This window comes from Apis dorsata, unplaced genomic scaffold (genome assembly GCF_000469605.1).
Source record: "Apis dorsata unplaced genomic scaffold, Apis dorsata 1.3 scaffold_74, whole genome shotgun sequence".
Taxonomy (NCBI): Eukaryota; Metazoa; Arthropoda; class Insecta; order Hymenoptera; family Apidae; genus Apis; species Apis dorsata.
In genome coordinates this window covers 1,455,533-1,479,776 of record NW_006263372.1, presented here as the reverse complement: position 1 = coordinate 1,479,776, position 24,244 = coordinate 1,455,533, and the positions used below count along the sequence as shown (strand labels likewise).

Here is a 24,244-nt window from a genome sequence, read left to right as displayed (position 1 = left end):
GTAGAAGAAAGAATATTATGTTAATGTTATTTTAATTAATAGTCAAATCAATTGGGATTAAATTATGCATCAATATTGATCGAATTATCGATTATCGAATAAATCGAGATCGATATATAATTCGATTTCGTGTAAGACAAACGTTTCAAATAATTACGCAATAATATATTATATTTGCTTTTGATAAAAATTATGCTGATTAATGATAATTTATAACTCATACGACTGAATGAATAAAGTAGTATTTAAGATCAAAGATGACAAGATAAGTTTCTCGACACAGTGGAAGAAACAAGTTTTCCGTAATCGTGTGTGATTCATAGCACACATGACCTACGCGTGTAAATCTCGTCCAATGACATTTACCATCCACCTAGAACCTTGCCTGGTTTCCTGACCATATTGCATACCATTTGTACCGCAAACAATTTTTTCCAAATACGTGGTTATTTATACGTAGTATGAGGTATTATATGAATAGGCAATTCGTTCCAATTCTAGTTATAATAATAGTAAAACTTGAACCTATTAAATGTTTATATTATTTTAATGTAATTATATTTTTATTATATTATACGATTTTATAATTTTAATCAAAGTTGGAAATTTTTTTTTTTAGAGATTTGAAATGAAAATAGTAAATAAATAGACAATTGTTTATACTAGTTATAATAAATTTGAGAATAAAAATGTTTGCAAATAAATTATGAATTTTAATTAGAGAAATAAAACAATTACAATTTTTTTCAAAGAAAATTTGAATGGAATTTTTCATTTGTAAAAAATGTTCGTTTCTCGAAGTGATAAATGTTGCATTTACGTGTTAACAGAATAAGAAAAAGCAAAACTATTTATATATTCTAAATTAAAAGATTCGAATAGCGAATTTTATTGTGAATTTACATTGGGAATTTTAAATAATAACTATAATAATTTTACTTAAACGAATTTCCAATTTTTCAATATTTATAAAAATCTTTTAAAATTTATAAATTCTACGTTTATACCTTAGATACTAATAAACTTTGCTCTCAAAAGTGGAAACGTTATTACATAATTTCACTAGCTACGAGACAGATTTAATTTTCTCGTCTTTGAAAATAACTCTTTCCACGATATTTGAATTACAGATACAAATTTACCTAACTGATATTACTATTTATATACAAAACGATTTTACCAAAATATATAAAACCAAAAATTAATTATTCTTTCAACATAATAAATTTTTTTTTTAACACTGTCTAAAGTTATTCTAACTTCTCAAAAAATTCAAAAAAAATTCTACAATAATTATTAAACTACAATAATTCAATGAATCAAATATTTGAAATCTCGTTCAATAAAGAAAATGTAAAGTATTTCTCGCTTAAATGCACAATTTTGAATCCTCAAGTTAAAACAAAAAGATTTATTAAACAATTGGAATATCCAATTGAATATTCACATTCTCAAAAAGATCGTTCACAACACTGTTAAACTTCCTAATTCTTTTATTTTCAATCTATCTTACAAATTAAATTCCGAGCGAAAAGAAAATAAACCTGAACAAAACAAAAATAGCGTACAGAAAGACTATTGTATAACAGGTAATCGAAAAAAGATTACATTCCCTAGGAAGCTCGCATCAGAGCAAATCCCGTGGGAAAAAATATGAAATCTGGCCGAGGTAAGTGGTTGGAACCGTTTTCATCGTAATGTTGCATCCATTTTACCGGGAAGTTCTACTTTCTACTCAAGCTGGTCGAAAGATACAGGTTGACAAACGGGTGGGAAAAGGAGGAAAATAGGTGAGGAGGGAGAAAGAGAGATGGTAGAAGGTAAAGGTTGAGGTTAAAAAGAAAAGAAAGAAAGAAAAAACGGTGCCAACAATGCATCCCCGGTTATTATGAAACTTGAAATCGAAATAACGTGCGCGAGTACACGTACCATGAGTACGTGCTTGATGCCAAAGACGTAATAACTCGGAAGTACTCGCGTGTAACGTAACGTTTAGGCGCGAGTGCGCGACCCTTTATGCTCGAGGGCTCGTTAATTACGTGAAAAGACGCGACCGTACGCGCACGCGAAGTTGCGCAGCGTTTATGCGTAGAGAGGAAGGGGAAAATGGTAGTAGTGGTGGGAGAAGGTTGTTCGGTGAGGATGAGGTTTTTATGAACGTTAGGAAAAGTTATATTATGAAATTGTAGAATTCAATAAAGTATCTTAGATTTCTTTTAAAATATCGTAAAGATATTTCAAGTTTTTCTCGTTATCTTATAAATACGATTATTATATAATATGTCTGATATACAGAATATTTCAAGTTTTAGATTTAAATATAGATAATGATTTTTAAAGATTTTTATATATTTTTAATAATTTGTTAAGCTTTATTTTTTTTTCTCACAAATGTTTCATTATTTCTGAACGAAAATGTACTCTCTGCTCGTATTTTTCTAATCTTTTGATCTTCTAATCTCTATGAATCTGTATATGTATTTGTTACGTGCATACATCACGTGTATGTACTAGTTCTTATGTTTCCTCACGACTTGGCAATGGTAATGAGCGTAACAAGTCCGAGAGATGTCTCTTCACGGTCAATCGTATATCCTTTCAAGTGAGTCAAGACGTATGCACTTCCTACATCACGTTAATAAGAACGTACACGTACAAATGAAAATGAATTTCATTATGTTAATATCTCTGCATCACTCGTGTCGTGTTGACAAAATGCAATATGTATGAATCTCTTATATGTGTGAACACGATTTATAAGCATCTAGGACACATCGTACTAAAATAACATGCTATTCTGAGATTTCCATTATTACGTGATAATTGTTTCTGCGATTTATCTGTTTTTTTTTCTTCAATTATTTCTATAATAGTTATATAGAAATTATAAAAAAATTCGATATTTCTTGAATTATTGAATTTTAAGATTTTAATTTTATTTATTACGTTTATATATGAATTAGACCACATAGAGTATCATATCAAACCAGATATGATCGATAAGCGCGCAATGCGTAAGAAACGATGATTCGCAACGAAGTCCTTCAATGTGCACACTTCCGCCAGACGGGCTGTCGATAATTGGAAGTCGTTCCACTTCTTTGCCTTTGCCAACTCTCATCTTGGAATGCGACCGGTTACAGTGTGCATGCCGACACGTTTCATCGAGGTCTGCACGGCCAACCGTGTCGTAACACAGCAGGAAACGGTACAATGAACTTCTTCATGCTCGAATAGAGATACATAGGTAGAAGTGTGCTTTTGGAGATTGCTGACATTGTCATTAAAAGGAAGAAGGATAAGATGAATAGATTATATTAAGAATGCAGATAAATCGATAGGAAAATATGAATTTTGTTGAAGAGGAAGAGAAATTACATGGATGTTGCTGTATAATTGATAATTTGATTAATAAGCAGTTTTGAATTAAAAGATTAAAAAAAAAAAATTGATTTGAGAAATTCGATTTTTGAAATTTATCGATATATCAGAAATTATCGATTTATCAGAAATTATCAGAATTTAATTGTTGTAATTATAAATTTTTTCAAAAATTTTTTTACAAATAGAAAATAAGACAAGGAAAAATATCGGGGAAACTGATATCGATTCGATTCAAGAATCCCAATCCGAAAGCGTCTAGATATTACACCCAAAGGAAGCAAGAGGATAGAAAAGGAAAAGGAATAATACTAAAAAAAGCTAACTGGATCGGGCTCGAAAAATCTCAGATTGAGAAATTCACGAATATCACTTTATTTATAAAATTGCTAAAATTGTAACTTTAAAGAAAATTCCGCGTAAAAAACTAATCAAAAAACAAATGAAAAAAAAATAAAAGAAACAAAAAAAATTGCTTATATAATAAAATAAAAAAGAATTAAAGAAAAATATCGATGATATTCATGATCCATTGAATTCTTTAAATTTAAATTCATTATAGATTAAATCATTCTTTTTTTTTTCATTTCTTGTACAAATAATAAATAAACAAAGAAACAAAAAAAATTGTAAAGAAGAGAAAAAATAAATTAATTCAATTCAGTTCATCAATTCAATAATCGGCAAATATTAATATTAGCTAGTCGCGCAATAAAGTGACTCCGTTGCGTATCGTATTCCATTCCGATTGGAACGCACGTGAATTGAATTTTAAAAATTCACTGTGAACCTGATACGCGATTACGCGCCTCTGTAAGCTAAAACGATCCGTACAACTTGCTGAACGATCAACGCATCGATTTAATCTGATGCTTGATCCGCGTTTAATCGATGCATTCGTTCGTAATTTTCCATCTACGAGAATATCTGATTAAGCATAATAGACAATACCTTGTTAGTTTCTAATTCGCTTTCATTATACATCTCATAATATAATGGTGCCTCAATGACAAGTTAAGAAAAGAAAAAAGATGTTCACCCATAAATTCATTGCGAATAACTAGAATCTAAGCTTCGGGATGGATCGATAGAATTCGGTTAAAATCGGAAAAAGTTGGATAGAAACTAACGATATCTCGATTTAAGTAGTCCAACTTCAGATCGGTTCGGCTAAACTCGGATGCGATCAGATTGCGAATTCAAGATCCAGTTATTAAAAGTTTACAGTCGTCTAATTTTTATCAAACCAATCCCAAGTCAAACTGTCTTCTAAAGATTTCGAATTTATCAAAATATCTATTCCAATTTTTTCCAATATATCCTGTATATATAGAATATATGCACTTTTCTTACAATGTTCGTGACGAGAAAATTTTAAACGGCTCAACGATGAATTCCTTCACGTTTTATCAGCGTTAAATAGTTTCATTCTTTGGCTATATATTTAACAGACAGCGTAGTACAAAGAATACTCGTTTCGCATTTGAACTTCGAGTGAGTATACCGTGGCGCTATAACAGTTTAGGAGAGTAGAATTTGAAGAATATATATACGTTAATGAGCAAAAAATGAGGGAGCCACGTTTAATGGCGTTTGGAAACTACTTAGTTCTTATCGAAGGAGGACAGTTAGGAATGGTAGAACGGCGATTTTCTGGTTTCAAACGATAACATGTGTTCGAGCGTTGAAACGTATAATTTATGTTTACTTTTTACATTAAAATAAATTATAGATAACTTTTTTAAATTTTTAAATTTAATAAATGATTTTCATTTTTATGAGAAATTTATTATAAAATAATTAATTACTTGATTATATGAATTATATCTAATAACTTACAAATTTTTAATAAATATTATAACAATTTATTTTAAATTAGCAACAATTAAAAATATCATTAAATTATTACATTATCATTATTCATTGAAAAATAGAAGTATTATGAATGTTAAAAGTTCTCTGACTTTAGATTAATTTTCTACATAACGGGTTTCTACAGAAGTTAGAAAATGAGGAAGAGGAATAAAGTCAAGAGGATAGAACAAATTACGTCGTTCCACTAAAGTATCTCGGCGACGAGAATGAGGCAACGTCAATCAAAACGCTTCTTCATTCGCATCTTCGAGAATTATTAACTACACGATAGACAGAATTATTAATTGTATATCGTTATCGGTCTAAACAACATTCATGTAAAACGCGATCGTCTAGTTGTTTTTCGTTCGAGTACATCCACTCGTCAAGAAATATTTCTTGCAATTCTCGAATAATGATATATCATTTTAAATTGGTTCAAGTCTCCTCTTGTATTCACGAAGAAACACTTCCGCGTGCGTAGAATCACGTCTATATTATTCAAGCCATGATAGAGGATAAGTGGAAATCTTGGATATAATTAGAATTTCAAATATAAAATCTTATAACTTTAAATAAATATTTAACCTCGAATATAAAATTTTTTAACATTAACATTTAGGTTTACGTAGTAATTTTTATTTCTAATTTCTAGATTAAATATCCAAAATTTAAATAGTTCTATTCAGTTCTATTCAATTTTGATCATACTTTTCATATTTCTAAATTTTAAAGAACAAGTAACAAATTTTTTTCTCCATCAATCGTTTTCAATCAAATTTCGTTTGTCTTGCATTTCATGAAAAAACGCATACGTTACTTCGATTAAAATCGATATTATCGAAGCAACGATACCGTACGAGGTATACATAGGTATAGTTGAGGGAAGAAATAACGGACGGAAAAGAGGAAGATAATAGAAGGAACTTATGATTGGCTCCAAATGAATTTCCAACTAACCAATTTAATTCCGATTTCCGTGTGCGATATGCACTCGACTATTCATAATTACTCGATAGTTAGCGGCCACAGGGATCGAAGTTTATGGCTTCGCAACTCGCCAGTAATCGGATTGTCTGTCGACTGACCGAACGAACGCTTCCATAATTCTTTGTACGTAGCATAAAATCGAAATGGAGGTTGCGCTTTGCGCATCGAGCCACGTTGGCACGTTCTTCGCCGGCTAAAATTCTTTAGGATTCTTCTTAGCAATTTTTAATCCCGTGTTCTTTATATCCAATATTGTGCTTAAGTATTACTTATTGCAATAATTATTTATGAAGATTATTGATTTTGATGACTTTGAGATACTTCTGTCAAGAATCTTAAATAATTTTATCCGCCTCTTAATTTTGATTTTAGAAATATACGCAAAAATATTTGTTGACATTATATATTATATTTTTAAAGCTCAAGATAAATTTAATATACGTAACTTCTTTTATATGCTAAATTCTACAAAATTAATCTTTTAAATTATTTTTAAATAATTATTTAGAAAAATAAATTTTCTCATATAATTTTTTTTTAACGAAATTCTATTTGTTTCAATTGCATAGTTCATTATATTTCACGTCAGTGAAAAAAATCAGATTCATTGCTTGCTATAAATATTGCATTAACGTTTTATAGTTTGAAAAATTAGCATATATTTATTATTAATTTTTTCATCTCGTTTTTTTCCATCAAGTGTTTCATATCGATCGATAAAAATTATCAGATATATTTTCGTCAGTAAAGTTCCTTTCAAAATTGTGTTTAACCAATCGTTTTGCAAAGATGTTATTCTGTCGTGTCTGGCGCAAATCGAAGCGTTAATATGAGAAGTTTCGCGTGAAAAGTTTCGCAAAATTACATTACGTTGAAAAGTTTTCACGCCTTATTAAGATCTTATTAGGAGAGGGCAAAACGTTTTTAAAGATATTTTCGTTCTCTTTTTCTTTTTATTTTTTTCATCTTTCTGTGAAACATAATATTCTCGTTTTCGCGAATGCTTAATGCTGTGTTATAACGTTGTTTACGATATATTTCGAAAACAATATCACGATGCTTTAGAAGTTTTGAGTATACAATGTTGGAAAATATTACATTTATGGATGTTTATGGCTGAATAAAATTGATTGTAAAATGACGAAAGCATCTTTATATTTATTATATTTATTTGTTTATTAAAATAAATATTTTTTTTAGGAATTTAAAAAATTGGAAAATATTTCACGTTTTTATTTATTTATTTTTATTTTATATTTGTTAAATTCAAAATGCACAGTAATTTAGTAATTTATTCAAATAATAAATATCAAAATATTCAAAAATAATGTTTCAAAGTTAAAAAGAATACTTTTCTCTCATAAATAACTTAAAAAGTTAAACTTAAAAATGAGAAAATAAAGTTATATATATAATATATATAATATATACATAATATATTTGTAATAAATAATCAAAATGCTTTTACGTATTTACAATACAATATAACTTTACAACAATACAATTTAACGTATGTAATAAAGTACGACTACAATTACAATATAAATAATATATTGTAATGAAATAATATATGTAGATAATAATTGTTGAATTATCCTAATTAACAAATAATTATTTTAATATGAAATGTACGATTCTTTCCATTTTTATTGTTTAAACCGATAATAAATCAATTCACATAATTATATTTTTATTTTCCAAACAATAATGAGAAAGCATTTTTTTCTCCTTTTTATAATAAAAATATTCATTTAATTCGGAATTATAGTCTGTAAAATTTCCTCATGCGTAAATAAATGAAAATCACTTTTGGAATAATACTAGGTTGTTTTGAGGAATGCGAGTAATTATTAGGAACATCGTATTATTAGAACTGATAAAAATCGGCTCGACTCGGTAAAAGTCGGGTGAACTCGGTTCGAGGATCCGAGACCTAGCTTATTATAGCCTTCATTTAATCATATCCAATTATTGCCGAGTCGATCCGAAGTCACTTAAGATACTGAATCATTCGGAATCCAAATTTTTTCGATTTCATAATCTTAATAACTCTTATACCGCTATGTATTACCATAACCGTTAAGCAATCTCAAGAATGACTTTCAACTACGTTATATTTAAAACGATTTAAACTTATCAAAAGATAATTAAGAAAATATATTATTCTAATTAAAAAAGTTCACTCTTGTGTCACATTATGCTATTTTAAAATTAAACAAAACTGATATAACAAATTCTTTTATAGATTATATTCTTTCGAAATAAAATTGAACGATTCTCTATTACTTCGTCGTTACAATAATAAAAAATTTCGAACCAACTTCTAATTACACTAAAAATTTTGCACACATCAGCCGACAAAGTTGATAATATAATTTTAACGTAATTATCAACAGGCAAATGAAGGGATGGCTTTCGTTGATCGCAAAGTTCATAGATTAAAATTTAATTTTTTGCTGTTTAAAAATTTATACTTTTCCTCTGCATAATATGCGCAACCAGGATATTGAATTATTATTATCGTTCGCGTTTCTCATCTCATCCAACTACGGAAAACGCTAATTTACTTCTTATTTTCATAAATCAACCGTATTCCTTTCAAAGATCCATTACCATCATATAAAGCGCGTCTCGTGCATTTCGAGTAATAATATGCATATGTATATTTCAAAACAATGTTGCAACCGATATTGCGTTTTTACGTAATGCAACATTGTATTAATCAAATGGTGTTTTGTCGCCTCGAACCGAATTGCAACATTTTAATGGACATAGTTAAACCATTAAAATCCATATTATTTGCAATAACGTTATGACGTGTACAAAATTGTGTAATTTCACGCGGGGATATATTTCATTATATAGCAAAAATTCAAAATTTTTATAAAAATAATTCAGTCTGAATCGGTGAATCCGGCAATTTTAAAAATTATACAAATTTTTTTTAACATTAATTTTTTAACATATGTAAATTTCTTTCTTTTTCCAGAATTTTTTTTTTTTATAAATATTCTTTTCAACGATATCTAATCTAACGAGAGAACTTGAATGTAAATACAAGAATGTCTCACATTTTTTCGCAAACATTTTCAATTATCCTACACGCAAGTTGCAAGTTTCCATGCTTCTGTTATTTCATTTCAGCCGTATATATCGATTTTGAAAGAGGGATAGATCTCGACTTAAATGCAAGTTGCGCGTAAGTACATAGTTCGAAGACGGAAGGAAAAGTTTAATCCGTGACATGTCTCTTTCTGGCGATACATCGCAAGTTATCTGGGGCACGGAGCATGAAGCAACCCAGCAGATGTAAGTATCTCATGTCCTGTTGAGTACAGAGTATTGTCCTCCGCGCAGTTCACGGAATAATAAATCCTTGGCCGCGTGTTCTCGACCTACTGCCCCCTCCACCTTTCCACACTTCCATCGTGCATCCTTTTTTCTCTCTACGTGAAATACAATGAATTTCGCTCTACATGACACGGTATGCGCATCGAGATATCGCTAAATGCAAATAACCCCTTTGGATTCGATACCCGGGTTGGCCAAATTTAATTGGAAACATTCGATTAACCAAAGTAACACAAAGAGAAGTTCGTCGAATTCAACGCGGTCGAAATTAATTAGAAAAAAAAGGAAATCGATTGAACTATTTGAGACGTTGCCTCTGAGATTATTTAATTTAATTATTTTTTTTTTAGTTAGAATTATTTATTCACAATTTTTATCCTATTTTGTTAATTTATCTTAAATTAATTTTTATTTCTGAAAGATAATGTAGTTTTTACGAAAGACGAATTAATTTATTAAATCTTAATTTCTATACTTCTTGATTTCATAAAATCTTTGTTTTTATTGATTGAATATCGAATATAGTATATATCGGAAATATTCGAAAACAATTTATTTCTTGAATAAAAAATAACTCCAACTTATTCGAAGAAAATGTTCATCATAGGATGTAATCAAACTGCTTAGAATATAGTTTTGAGCAATTTCGATGGAGTATTGCAACGACAAGTTCGTACTACGCGATAGCAAACAGAAACTTCGTTTCACCCTATCCTGTCGAAGTGTCAGATACACTTCGACCGACCGACTAATTTACTTCAACGACACTATCGACTCAACTCGTTCAACTTTTGATCTGAAATACGTATATATTCCAATGATCTTTATAATTACTTAAAATAGGAAAGTGCAAGTGTATAATTTTCATTTTAATAATAATCGAACTTCATGACCTTCTATTATCTCGTCCATTGCCTTATATGAATATCTTTTACATTTTTAATATAAAATAAATTATGGAGTTTTAGATTATCTTAATTATCTAATTCTGGTACGATTAATACTATAAGAATGAAAATGAAAAGATAATAAAGCGAAAGAAATAAAATGAAGTATAATAATAATAATAATATATCATGTGATTTTTTTAGTAATTGAAATTAATACAATAATTAAATTTTATCATTTTGAGGCAAATAAAGGCAATTTTATTATTATTATGAATCGTGGTTATATTATATGGCAATATCGATACGTTTAGACAGTAAATCATTTATTCAATATCTATTATAATGGAATCGATTTTCAATCTCAAATATCAATCAGAATTCGAAGAGTTTTTCTATTCTACCAAACACGATGAAACGATAATGAATAAAAGAAATGAAATAATTAGAACAATTAAAAGAAATATATTGTTTCGTGGCGAAAATAGAATTTTTTCTTAGTGGTGGGGATGACTGCCACACTTACGCCATCTAGGTAGTTTCGAACACTTATTCATTTTTTACTGTGCGACTATAACCTCAAACGCAGCTATATACGGTAGAAACTGTTCTACAGATAGGACTATATCTTATCTCCTCATGCAGGGCTGTCGACTATCGTGTAACCCGAGAGTTCCCATGATCATAAACTCAATCGTTGATAACGTTGATGATCGTGCGCTAAATTGACCCTCCTGAAGAGACCCGTTGGCAAGGCGAATGTGTTAGCCAAGGGACAAAACGGATGCGACGATCAGCGAGGAAAAAGCGCGTGTCAGTCGGGCAAAGGGGTGTACCCCCTTTTTTCATTTAAATTACTCGAAGGCGGTAGTGGCGCGACGCGGCCAGCATAACTAATAGCCTTATATTGTGCGCTGCCACTGCCAGTCAAGGCGACCCAAGCGCACTACCACGTCAACCATTTTGCGAGCCTGTACACGACAGGAAAATAATACGGGTTGCACATAATCCGTGAATGCTTTTCGTCTGTTTGGATCCACCGTTGCACACGGCCCGACAGTATATACAACAATACAGGATATGTCATAGTCACAAGCGAGGAAATCACGTAATCGTTTATACGACTAGCAACCAGTCAGTGAGAATGGAAATTCTGCGTAGTAGGTAAGTATGCGTTCTACGTGTCCTCATGGGAACCAAAGATTGGCTATTCGATGATCTATGCAGTAGGGAGAGAAGTTGAACGCAGTTGAAAGAGGTGAACTTGACTGAGAATTGAATAGGGAGAGTCTAATAGATTGAATGCTGGTGATTAGAATGCTTGATTTAGATAATAGATAAATGGATCAAAGCGTTAAATTAGTTGTTCAAATATTATTAGTTTTTTCAAGGTGACGTTCTAATCGAGATTATACGAAAATTATTATTACTTTTTGTGATATGTTTTTACGCATTTCAAATTAGATTTATATAAATTACCAATACTAAAATTCAAAAATTATATGAAAATATAAAATTCTTCGTTTGAAATTTACCTTTTAAACTTGAATCATAACTTCCGAAACTTTTTAAATACAATTTTAAAATTTGAATTTAATCGAACTTAAAAGGAAAGAATTACATTTTCAATATACATTTCTCTATTTCCTCTATCGAAACTTCGAAGCTTTGATTCCACTGCGTATATAAAACGAATCCAAGACATTTGTTTCCTTCTCCCATTCTAATTCTCCAATTAAAAGTTTGGATTCCATTGAAACCATCAAGGAATCGAAATGAATTTTTCCACTTTTCACCCACTAGACAGATCAACTTATCTATGCACACTGATCACAACAGACAAATTAAAATTCAACGTGCCAAGGATAGCTCGAACCATATTCCCGCTATTGTGCATCGTTTCATCGCGGAAGGTTATTAAGCCCAGCAGATAGGGAGGCAAAGGTACGTATACAATAAACCGAGCAACCGAGCGTGACACGAAACGGCGCGAGGAAGCGCAAACATCCATTTACGCTCGCAACGGATGCGTAAATACGTGCGCAGAAATAGAGGAATAAGTGGACGTTGAGCGTGGCTATTGGCCACGTGTGTACAAAAAGGAAAAGCAATATATACCTGGTCGGCGGACAGGATATGTTGGATAAACTAATTAACGATTGAACGATGTCGGAAGTAATTAGTCATTTATCCTATTCGTGACGCAATTAAATGCTGGATAGATTTTTTTTTTTTATAGGAAATTAATTTGTATATTTTTGTCGTTTGCGAATGACGAATAAAGGAAATCAATCCCAAGTAAATGAAAATATATTTTATAGCAGATATTAAAGAAATATTATCCTTATATATATATATATATATGATCGTTAAACAATATTGAGATAGAGAAGAGATTTATGAATAATAATTTATAATTTATGGATAATAATTTTTTTTATAACCGATTAAAAATTATAATTTATAGAAATGTTGCAAAAAGTTATATCAAAACAAGCAAAAAATTCTTAATAAAAGTAAAACATTTTTATTAAAATGTGTATTAATCTATGTAATAGATTAGATAGTTGAAGACTAATTTTCATAAATATTAGATATCGTTTCATATCGTAAATATTGCAGGTTTTTCCAGAATTATTTAACCTTTAACAATCTTCGATAAACCAAGAATATTTATTTATTTCTTTTTTTTTCACATTAGCATAAATAAAACGTAGTTATATATTATTTGAACTTCATTATTAAATTTATATTTTTTGTCATCCAATATGCATATCTATTCAAATAAATCATTAAAGCTTTAATTGTTTTAACAAATATTGATGTTATATAGAGAGACATAGGAAAATAGGTTTTTAAAGAAATCAATTTTAAATTTTTAATTTTGAAAAAAAATTGAGAGAGAAAATTTTTTATCTTTAATCTTTATTTTTCATTTTATTAAGATGAAAAGAATAGATAAATTAATAATTTTCCATAAGATTAAACATTAGAAATATTTTTACGTATTTTTTAATGTTTTTAAAAAATAAAAATAATAAAAATACGATTGTGATAAAAGTACATTAGTTATACATACATTTTTATCTCATTTTTATCTTTATCCATGTAAATTCTCAGACTTGTGCTAACTGGACATTTCTTGTTCATTTTCTGCAAATAACACGTACCTTTGTATTTCGCAATTCTATCTTTAAGTCGCTTTGTATTGAACAATTTTATCTTAATAAATATTTGCAAGATATATCTGTGTATTACATTATTATTTATATAATTTTTATATAATAATTTTTTAATATTATTTACAAAAAAATTAAAAAAAAAATCTAATAAAATTCGAAATAATCATGAAATCTACGAAAATCAATATTTATTAATATTTAAAAAAATAATAATTACATTATATAGTATTGATTGTAATTATTTTCTGAAATTATTTTGTACAACTCTATTGATAACCAATAAAATACATTTCAACAAATAAAATATTACACTTTATCATGAATAACAAGATATATTTTCCAAGATAATTATATTACAACCATGAACTATGTATAAATTTATGTATATACAATAATATGAAGAGAAATTGTACGCACGAGCATGAATGCAAGCCAAGCTTTAATAATATGCAGGATACCAAATTCTACAGTTATATCCGGTGAATCATGGAAAAATCATATAACAAATATGCTAACAATCGAGCATAATGCATATGCATTCCCAAAATTCTAGTTAACTACAACACGGTCCATAAATTACTTTCAATATCTGTGAATACCAAAATATAGTGAACATGTATCTCAATCTGCAGGGATTTTTACTCGCGTAAGGTTGTACAAACTTTTATGAAAGCCACATTAAATGCACATTTGACACGTTTGACACGATAAAATCGAAATAGCACTACTCTTTGTATTCAAATAATAATTTCCAAATAACAGTTTTTTTAAATCGAATTTTTGCTAATTATGTTCAATTGGATTAAATTGATTAATCAGAAAAATAATTATCTTTTTTTCAACATAGAATCAAATTAAATTATTTCAGATATAGAATAAAATTTTTTAATAACAAAATCTTTTGTGTATATTATATTATACTATCACAATATAAACAACTCTTATTGTAAATAAATTGTAAATAATTTGAAAAATTCTATTCTAAGCGACTAATAATAGTATCTATTTTCCAATCCAAATTTATAATAATATTACGCAACAAAAGTACACATGCAATAATAATAAGAACAATAATATTATATAAAATTATTCTTTTATGTCAATTCATGCAAATCGAGCAAAGCTTAATTAATCTCTCGATATAAAATTATGTAAGTTTAATTTCAAAAAAAAAAAAAAAGAAAAATAGAAAGAAAACCAAAAAAAAAAAAATAAAAAAATAAAAAAAATAAAAAAACAGGTCAACGAAAATACGTAATAACGATGCTTGTTTTTCTTCAACTTGCAACCTATATATCCCAACAATTCTCATTTTTCCCCTACTTTTTCATCAAGAGAGACAACAATACGAGGCATATTTGCGGAATAATGAAGCAAGCCGGGACAAGGCGCGACAAAATCTTGACTGACAGGAAACTTGGATCAAAACTACAAGAACTGGAGTAAACTCTCGGTGTTCGACGGGAAATTCATCCGAACAATTATCTTTGGAATGAAATGGCACCAATTAAACGAGTTTCCCCCGGTTCTTCTCTGCAAAAACGACGTCGGTACTAATTAGCAAAGTCCACGCTCCAAGTGAATTTCATACTAATCTATCTACGAGTCTTGGATACTTCAACAACTATCTATCCTGCCTCATACTTCATAAACGATCCGAAGTACTTTCAACATTGCTACTCGGCAATTTCTTCCTTACGATACGATATATATCCTTAGAATTTCCCCTAGACGCACAATATTTGGTTGATTTTAATTTCCACCATTGTATGACGTTATTTCGTTATGAAATAACTTCTCTTGGTTAATATTTCAAAATATTTGCTTATTAGATAACTAAAAGAAGAAAGAAAGAAAAGAAAAAAAAATGTAAAAAGAAAAAGATGTTGAAAATAATAAAGAATTGAACATATATATATTATATATCAGCCAAAAGTTGAAAATCACTAACAAAATTTACAATCACTTTTAGTAGCTTTGAGGAATAAGTAACTGAATCTTTAATACACTATATTAAATATAATTAATTTTGACAATTCTAATAAATAATTTCTATATTAAGTAACTTCTATAATTATACTTACAATTAAATATATAAAAAAAGTAATTCTACTTAACAAAGATTATTTTAAGATTATAATTAATAGTTAACATATATTTGATAAAAGAATTTAAACATTAGCGCATTTAAGAAAATAAGTATTAAGATTTAATCCATACAAATTATACACCATATTAAGATTTATTAAGATTATTAGATATTACTTTTATCGTATATAATATAAATAAAATAGACATATGCCAATTGGCAATATTCCCGGCTTGCCTTCTACTAATGAGGAAGAAGAGGAAACGAGCATTCGTGCATACGAATATCCCGCGTATAACTTTTCACATAAAACTACATAAAACAACGGCAGCCAGTGCATCTCTTGATTTGCCAAGTTTTATAGCAAGATGGCATTGTTCCGGTACGAAAATGCCCGGTATGAGAAAAGTTAAGTCCATTTACAAATATACACGCGCCTACGTATATTTCAGAAAAACAAGATTCATAAATATGAAGCATGGAAAATTCTCGAAATCTTATTTACTAAATATGTAGAACATATGTATTATATATCTTTTCTTATATATCATGATTGATATTTATATTCAATTTATATTAGTATTATATATATTGTATCACTTTGTTTCAAAACTTTCTAGATTGTCGAACATATCATTGATATAAACAAAACAAAAATTTTTCAATCCTCTCAATAATGATTTGTTTTGAAATACATTAAAGAAACATTTATCGCGACTGAAGATTTGTTTTGGATCTTGGCCGATGCGTATGATGAGTCACTGATGTTCGAACCAGTTCATTCCGTGAGCTATTTTTAATAAATACTTGATATGATTTATCAATCTTGAATATTCCTTAAGAGTATAAAGTTCACATTGACTATTTAATATTATCTTATTTAAAACTTTTAACATATTAGTGAAGAACAAGAAAATATAACCTCAAAATTTTTGTTTCGTACATCTATAATCTTTAACAAAAACATCTTTAACAAAACATCTATAATTTAAAACAAAATTCTATGAATATATTAATTTTTCGAACACCCTGTAATTCTGTCTATATATGTACATTTCGCCCCCACATGTATTCAGTATTCACGCATGCTCCTTTCGCTCGGAATAGCATTTATTCAGTTGTCACGCAACGAGATCACGAATATGACCTTAACAATTGCCAAGGAATTCTATCGAGCGTACTTTATACTTTTCGTTCGTTCGTCTCTCTCGAAAAATTATCGAGCTGTTTGAAAATCATGAAATCGCGAATCGAAAGTTATATTGTTAAATTTAATTCATTGTATCAAGAAAAACTAATTTCAAAGGGAACTTCGAAAGACAAACAATGATATCGATAACCAAACATCGAACATGACAGTGTCCATCTGCCAGCGTAATCTCAAATAAATTTTCCCTTCAAAATTACTTTATGTTGAATTTTAAAGTCGAACAAAAAGAATAAAGTTTTGATTTGTTGTAACTATATATAAAAAAACATGTACTTACCAGGGAAACTGTGCGTGCATGCGATGAACCACGCTGCAATGAATAGAACGCCAAGGGTCTTCATTTTTCTTTGCACCAGAAAGTCGCTCCGGTAACTTTCTACGACGATGATTCGATTAGTACTGACGGGTTCGGCTTCTTGCGAACGGGACTGTCACAGAACTCGCGAGAGGATCAAGGTCACTCACAGAACCAGCTCACTGAAACTCCCTGACGCTTTGCACCACGACTTTTGTCTCGCGCCACTCTATATGTGATCGTTCGCCTACTGCTCGACCAATCGTCACGCTTCTTGTCGAGATCACGTGAACAGTCAGTCACGTGATCGTAGGGCGCGCTGCTTGACTCATAATATATCTTTTCCCGGTATTACTAATCCCATACTACGTCTACCGTATTTAACAGCTGTCCAATCATAATCATTGTGCGAGCATTCCCTGCAATCATAAATTTTATACTGAATTATATAATGAAATCATTGATAACATAATGATAGAGAATCAAATACTGTACTTTTACATTACATTGGTACATTAATTTGACGAACAAATTTTTTCTTTGTTCTTCAAATTTTAATCATGATATCACGTTGATTACAGAGTACAAATATTTTGAATGAATAATTAATAAATAAATAATTTGTAATCAATAGTAATTGTATTTGTTTTCTAAAATGCATTTAATAATAATTTTAACATTCATAATAATAATCTGAACAGGAATATCGTGAAAAATTTTATATTTTATAGCTATGATATTCAATAATTATCATTTTAAATATAGAATTTTTGTATATTGTTTTTTTCTATTATTGTCAAAAGAAAAGTCACGTGAAATCTATATAATAATAATTATTTGAAATAACTGAATTTAATGTTATATATTACGTTTTTCTAATATGAAATAAATAATAAAATAAATAATAATATATAATAAAATATATGAATAATTATAATTAATTAAATTATAAATTTTTTTATTAAAATTGTAATTAAAATAATTAATTTAATTTGTAAATAATAAATTGCATATTTTTATTTAAAATACATGTCCAAAGAAAATATTTATAAATTATTATCAATAAAAATATCATATCATATCAATAAAAATATTAGTATACATTTAGATAAACATTTAAATATTAGTATACATTTGTTTTATATTTTGACTTTGATATATTTTTTTTCAATATTTTTAGAATTATTCTAAAAATTAAACTGTAAACAATTTGTCTGCAAATTGACGCTGCAAATTATGTTATGATAATATCTTTAATTTATTTATAAATCTTTTAACGTAGTTGAGCAATTATGAACAAGTCTATAATCACATAAATACTTGATTACAACAGATTAAACAATGTACATAATTTGTTTCATTGCTTCCGTATTCAAATGCTTATATATAATTATACAAATTATTCTTTTTTTTTCCGCGAAGTATCGAATAGTATTTATATCGAGAAAATAAGACATAAAAAGCAGAAATAGTATTTGCGTCAAGTTTCGATGTCTTGAATATAAAAAATGCGATTAATTTTCTTATTCATCGACGAACAAACTAATATTTTTGAAATTTAATAACTGAATCTCGATAATCTTTTCAAGGTTATAATTAATTTTTCTTGCATAATTAATAAAGTGAACTTATATAATTAATAAGCTAATGATGTCTCTTTGCACAAAAGCCGGTTTATTTATTATGTGCAACAATCATTTAAAGATGAATTAGATTTTTCTTTGTTCCTTTATACAAATGTAAATACAGAATTCAAAATTACAAATCAACAAAACAAAATATGATAAGTCATAATTAAATTAAAAGATAACTATTTGTCTTCTATTCTCGTTTCATTTTCAACTGAACTTATAAAATCGATTATTCTAATAAAATATTAATTTAATAAATTTTAATATATTATTTTTATTTATATAGAAAATAAAATAAAACTAAAATTTAATTATTTAAATAATGTTATACTTTAAATCATATTTTTCAACAACTATATAATCACAATATCTCGTATTAAATGTTAATTATAAAACACGCGATAGATTAATTCTCATATTTCATTCGAAATGTATTTTTAATCTTTTTAATAAATCTTACACACACAAATAATGCACAGGTAATACCTTCACAATTAATAATATCACCAAACATATATAATTAATCATTTTTTATAATTATACCATAAATAGAACGATAAAGTAACTTTTTACGCAGTACAATATAATAATTCGTTGTAATTGTCAGGGGAACAAGAATATACACTTTAACCTCGTTTCCATTAACCGGCCAATGCGTATCACTTTACGAATCCCAAGTCATCGTTGATAAATTAAAAATTTTGAAAATGAACGATCTTTTTTTGCAATCAATTCAAACAAAATTCAAGCGAACAAAAATTTATCGATCAGATCACGTAGTTCGTCTTAACTAATGATGTAGTTTGAACAAGTCACTGATGACGTAAAGGTATAAACCATTCTACAAATAAATGTCCGACACTACATATGAACCGTTGTAACGCACTTTAAGCGATTATACAGCTGCAGAATATAAATGTGAAATTTTATCATTGACGTTACGCGTATGTTCCAGCAAATTTTCGAGATTATTTATTTGAAAAATCGGTATCAATCAATAAAGTTCAATTGTTACCATTGTTTTCATCATTTCTTTTTTTTTTTCTGTTTTATATTCATTTCCTTCGCACTTTCCATACAGTGCATTTTGTAACGATTTATCCGGAATTTATATTAAATGTACAGATATTTAATATAATATTCAATATAACAAATTTGAAATATTACATACCTAGTTCCAAGTATTGTGAGTGATTGGATTTGATCTGTATAACTAAATTAATTGCAGCGTCTGATAATATAAAAAAGATGGAAAAAGAAAAGTAAAAGAACGTGTTTTGTCTTTGCTTGTTAGTAATTAAGAGTTGGAATAAGGTCAAGGATTTATAAGAAAATTAGAATTAGTGAGACATCTAGTGGCGAAGATAGAAAGGGCCATCTACAAATAAAGTGAAATTGTTTGAAAAATGTGTATGTGTATATCATATTTTCATAGTATATAAATATATGTAATTTAGTTTATTGTGTATAACACGAATATATTACGTAATCCAATGACAAGTGTGTTGATAATCGATGTAAATATTAATATAGAAACCAGAAATAAAACAGCGAAGACATATCGAAAGATTGGAAAATAAAAAAATAAAATAGATTACCGACAGGTCGTGCAACCAAGATAGCGCCACCAATCCCCTCATATCCTGTAATAATACGCAAATAATTTACTTTCTACGTTTTGCGACGTTTCTCTCCTATAGATTGTTGAAGTCGCAAAATTTGAATGGATTTATTTGGAAGAGAAAATTAGGTGCCAGCGTTAGTTTAATCTCATAAACAATGTGGTTTTCGTTCCAAATATACGAGGATTTCTAGTGTTTTATCAGACTTTATAAAGTCATGTATTACAATTAGTGTGTCGATATTATGATCTTCTTTAATAATTTTCTAGTATATTCTCTTCGAAACGATAGTGAATTTTTTTTTCCTTTTTTTATTTGTTCTTTCTGATGTATCTTACCATGCAAATATTTTTATACCGGTTTTATCAGTTGTATAATTCGTGAAAAGGAAGTGTTAATCGAAAATTATAAGATATGATTTTTATTTTTTATTCGATTATTTAAGAATAACAAGATAGAATCAATCATATATTATAATTATATGTATTCATATATTCATGATACATAATAATATAATATATTATTTTAACGATTTTGTAAAAAAATAAGCTTGTCAGATATATTTGCAATACAAGGTAAAACAATTTTTAATTTTTGATTTTATATGTGAAAATAAATTATATATTTCATAATAAAATAATATATAAAAATATAAAAAACAACATATTTATATTATTTATATAATATTATAAATGTGTTTTTTTATCTCTTTATTATTTAATGCAATGATTCAATTCAATAAATGCACATTTATAATTATTAATGAGAATCCATATTAACATGATAAATTTTTCTTTTAATCTTTTGAAACTTTTTTAAACAATTATTTTAAACAACTATTATGTGTATTTTAAATATATATTAATTTCTCTCAATTTTTGTTATGTCTTACATTATAATCGGAATATATTTTCGTATTATTTTCCTACTTTTCTTTATCATATTTCTCTATCATTTTTTATGTTTTATGTTTTTCTACTTTTATTGTTATATTATATTATATTTATTATTCTATTACATTGTTATATTATTTTTAAAGCATTTTGCATATAATATTATTAATAAAATTTTCTAACAAAATTTTTGAAAGTTACAAATTATCAATATTATAAATTCTTCTTGCATAAAAGTATTAATTTTCATTAACAAATCATTAAAAAATAAATAAAAATATTTTACAAATAAATCTTATAAATTATGAGTCATTCAATTTGATATAAAATTATAATCCATAAAATAGAAGTCCATAACCTAAAATTTGTAACGTATTAATTTATCAATAATATGAATAAATATAATAATTTATAAATATAATTTATAAATGAATAAAATAATTGATTGAATAGAAATAAGAAATATTTATAAATTATTTTATTTATAGATATTAATTTTAATCGAGAATAATATAAATTTGTTGTTTTATGATTTTATTTTCAATAATTCGTAATCATAATAAAAAAATAATTCACGATTTCAATTTTTCACGTTAAACGAAATTTATGTTTCAGTATCGCAATTTACAAGCAAAGTTTGAATAGATTTCCTTCATTTTATGTATGTATATACTTCTCATTTACGTTAAAAGTCATTAATTCGGAAAACATCTGTACATGTATCTGTAGCCAAGTTGTATTTCTCTATCATTCAAATAATTGCGAATGAAAATGTATGCATGTACAAATAAGAGATAAATGTCTAATGCTCTTATCATGGTGCTTGATGGAATGAGTTTCTTTACTCAATGTACATTTTCACAGGATTAGTTTCGTTCCAACGTTGAATTTACTCGCTTGACTCTCTTTTCAACCAGTTGTGCATACATATATACACACGATGTTTTGCAATATAAAATTTATATAATTCTAATCATCATATTATGCATGAGAATAAAGATAATAAATAAAGGTAATATGTATAAATTTTTTTTTATTTAAAATATTTAATATTGAAAATAAAGCAATTTTTATTTGAATTACTTTTAAATTACATAATTATTATATTTTTATTATATTATAACTAAAATATTTTTAAATTATTAAGAAAGAAATAAGTCATGTTTCCATAATTAAATAATTATATATTTCGAAAAAATTAGAATTATTTCTGAAATGAAATTATAATTATAATAAATATATTTCTTATAATTATTATTATTATCTTATTATTATAAGAAATTAACTTAATTATAATTTATATAAATCTATGATTTATCATAAATTTCAGAATATCAATTAAAAAAAATTCCAAATAGTTTTTTAGTTAAATTTAATTGATTAATTCGATCTGCATTAAATTTTAATACATAATCATGGAATTATCATGAATGAATAACATAGATAATTGATAGAAATTATAATTAAACATAGAAGAATTTTTATTGAAATAATTATTCGATTATTTCTAATAAATGATATTGATTTAAATTATTATAATTTAATATGAATCAAATTCAATATTATAAAATTTGGAATAATCATATGATCATTGTTGACTTGATAAAAAAGAAAAAAAGAAATTAATAAATTATTAATTTGAAACTTTGAAATCAATTAAATATAAAATTTTTAATGAAGAAAAACAAATAATTAAAAAAAAATATTTAAATGATTTCAATATTATGATTTTTTTAATAAAAATAAACTAGAAAATTTATTTAAAGAATAAATAAAAAATAATATAAATAGTTAATGTTGGAATTCTAATAATAATTATGAATTACTATTAATATTATTGTATCAAATGAAATTAACATATCAATAGTTAAATTAAAAGCGATAATTTATTCAATTAAAAATATATTTTGCAGCTTTATTCTTTTTTTGTACACAATGAATCGGTAATGTATAAATATAAATAATATATCAAATTATTTTCAGATTATAAGTCAGCTATTTTAAATGATAATGCTGTTTTAATTTATTGCAAATTTTATACAAAATATATAATACCATGACACATTCAAAGAATTGTTACATGTTTCTATTTACATGGTAATCTTAAAGTAACATTTATTTTCTTAATGAAAATCAGAACATTGATAGTATCTATATACAAGATAAAGAACGAGAATGTTAAATAAAATATTTTTTAGATAATGTGTCGTCCTTTTCATTATCGGTTAATGGTGCAATGATAGTAAGTACTTCTCTGAGACTGGTACCACATCGTTGTGCGACGCAAATGTTGAGTCATCACGTCTGGAAATATCATAATTACATCGTTCAAGTATATACATATATTTTCTTTTTGAATGTATATGATCTACCAGGTAAATGGTGACGTGTCTAGAATATTCGAGCTTGAACTACAAGATTTCCTAGTAGAAAAAAAATAAAATAATGCACTGAAGATTTTATGTTTCTTTCAGAATTGCATCCGAAGATTGTGACTCGAAATTTTAATTAAGCTATTAAATTATCCTGACTCAACGGAGTGAATATTTTATTAATAATTAATTAGAATTATATCATACAAGATTAATATATTCTTTTTAAAATTTTATTATAAAAATAAATTATTATATAGAAATACAGGTGAGTCGAAAAGTAAAACTATTTTATAAAAATTATCTTAGGAAACTTATTAAATAAATTCACTTTAATATTTTTATTTTTTTCAGAAATATCAAGATAATTACACGTCGCATTATTTCTTTAAATATCTATAATAATATGAATATTCTAATTTATTCAAATATATATTCCAACACAATTTCCGTTTTTATTTCTAAAAAATGTGATATCATCAAGGAA

General features: G+C 27.0%; 2 protein-coding genes and 1 long non-coding RNA gene across 4 annotated transcripts in view; 1 reads left to right on the top strand and 2 right to left on the bottom strand.

The window, feature by feature from the left end:
- LOC102678434 (icarapin-like) overlaps positions 1-17,597 on the bottom strand; it is a 41,496-nt gene extending 23,899 nt beyond the window's left edge. The window contains exon 1 of one of the 2 annotated variants that reach the window (XM_006610518.2): positions 17,222-17,597. In XM_006610518.2, the coding sequence (XP_006610581.1) occupies positions 17,222-17,285 (64 nt within the window). In that variant the 5' untranslated portion in view covers positions 17,286-17,597. The remainder of the gene's footprint in view (positions 1-17,221) is intronic. The other variant, XM_006610517.2, reaches the window with a different exon arrangement.
- LOC102678337 lies at positions 2,933-3,893 on the top strand. The gene is made up of 2 exons (XR_421011.2): positions 2,933-3,208; positions 3,570-3,893. It is a non-coding gene; the product is annotated as an uncharacterized LOC102678337 (long non-coding RNA).
- The window catches only part of LOC102679608 (arginine kinase-like), a 103,750-nt gene continuing 96,827 nt past the window's right edge, over positions 17,322-24,244 (bottom strand). Inside the window, exon 5 of the mRNA XM_031508058.1 lies at positions 17,322-17,658. Within this exon, the coding sequence (XP_031363918.1) occupies positions 17,641-17,658 (18 nt within the window). The 3' untranslated portion in view covers positions 17,322-17,640. The remainder of the gene's footprint in view (positions 17,659-24,244) is intronic.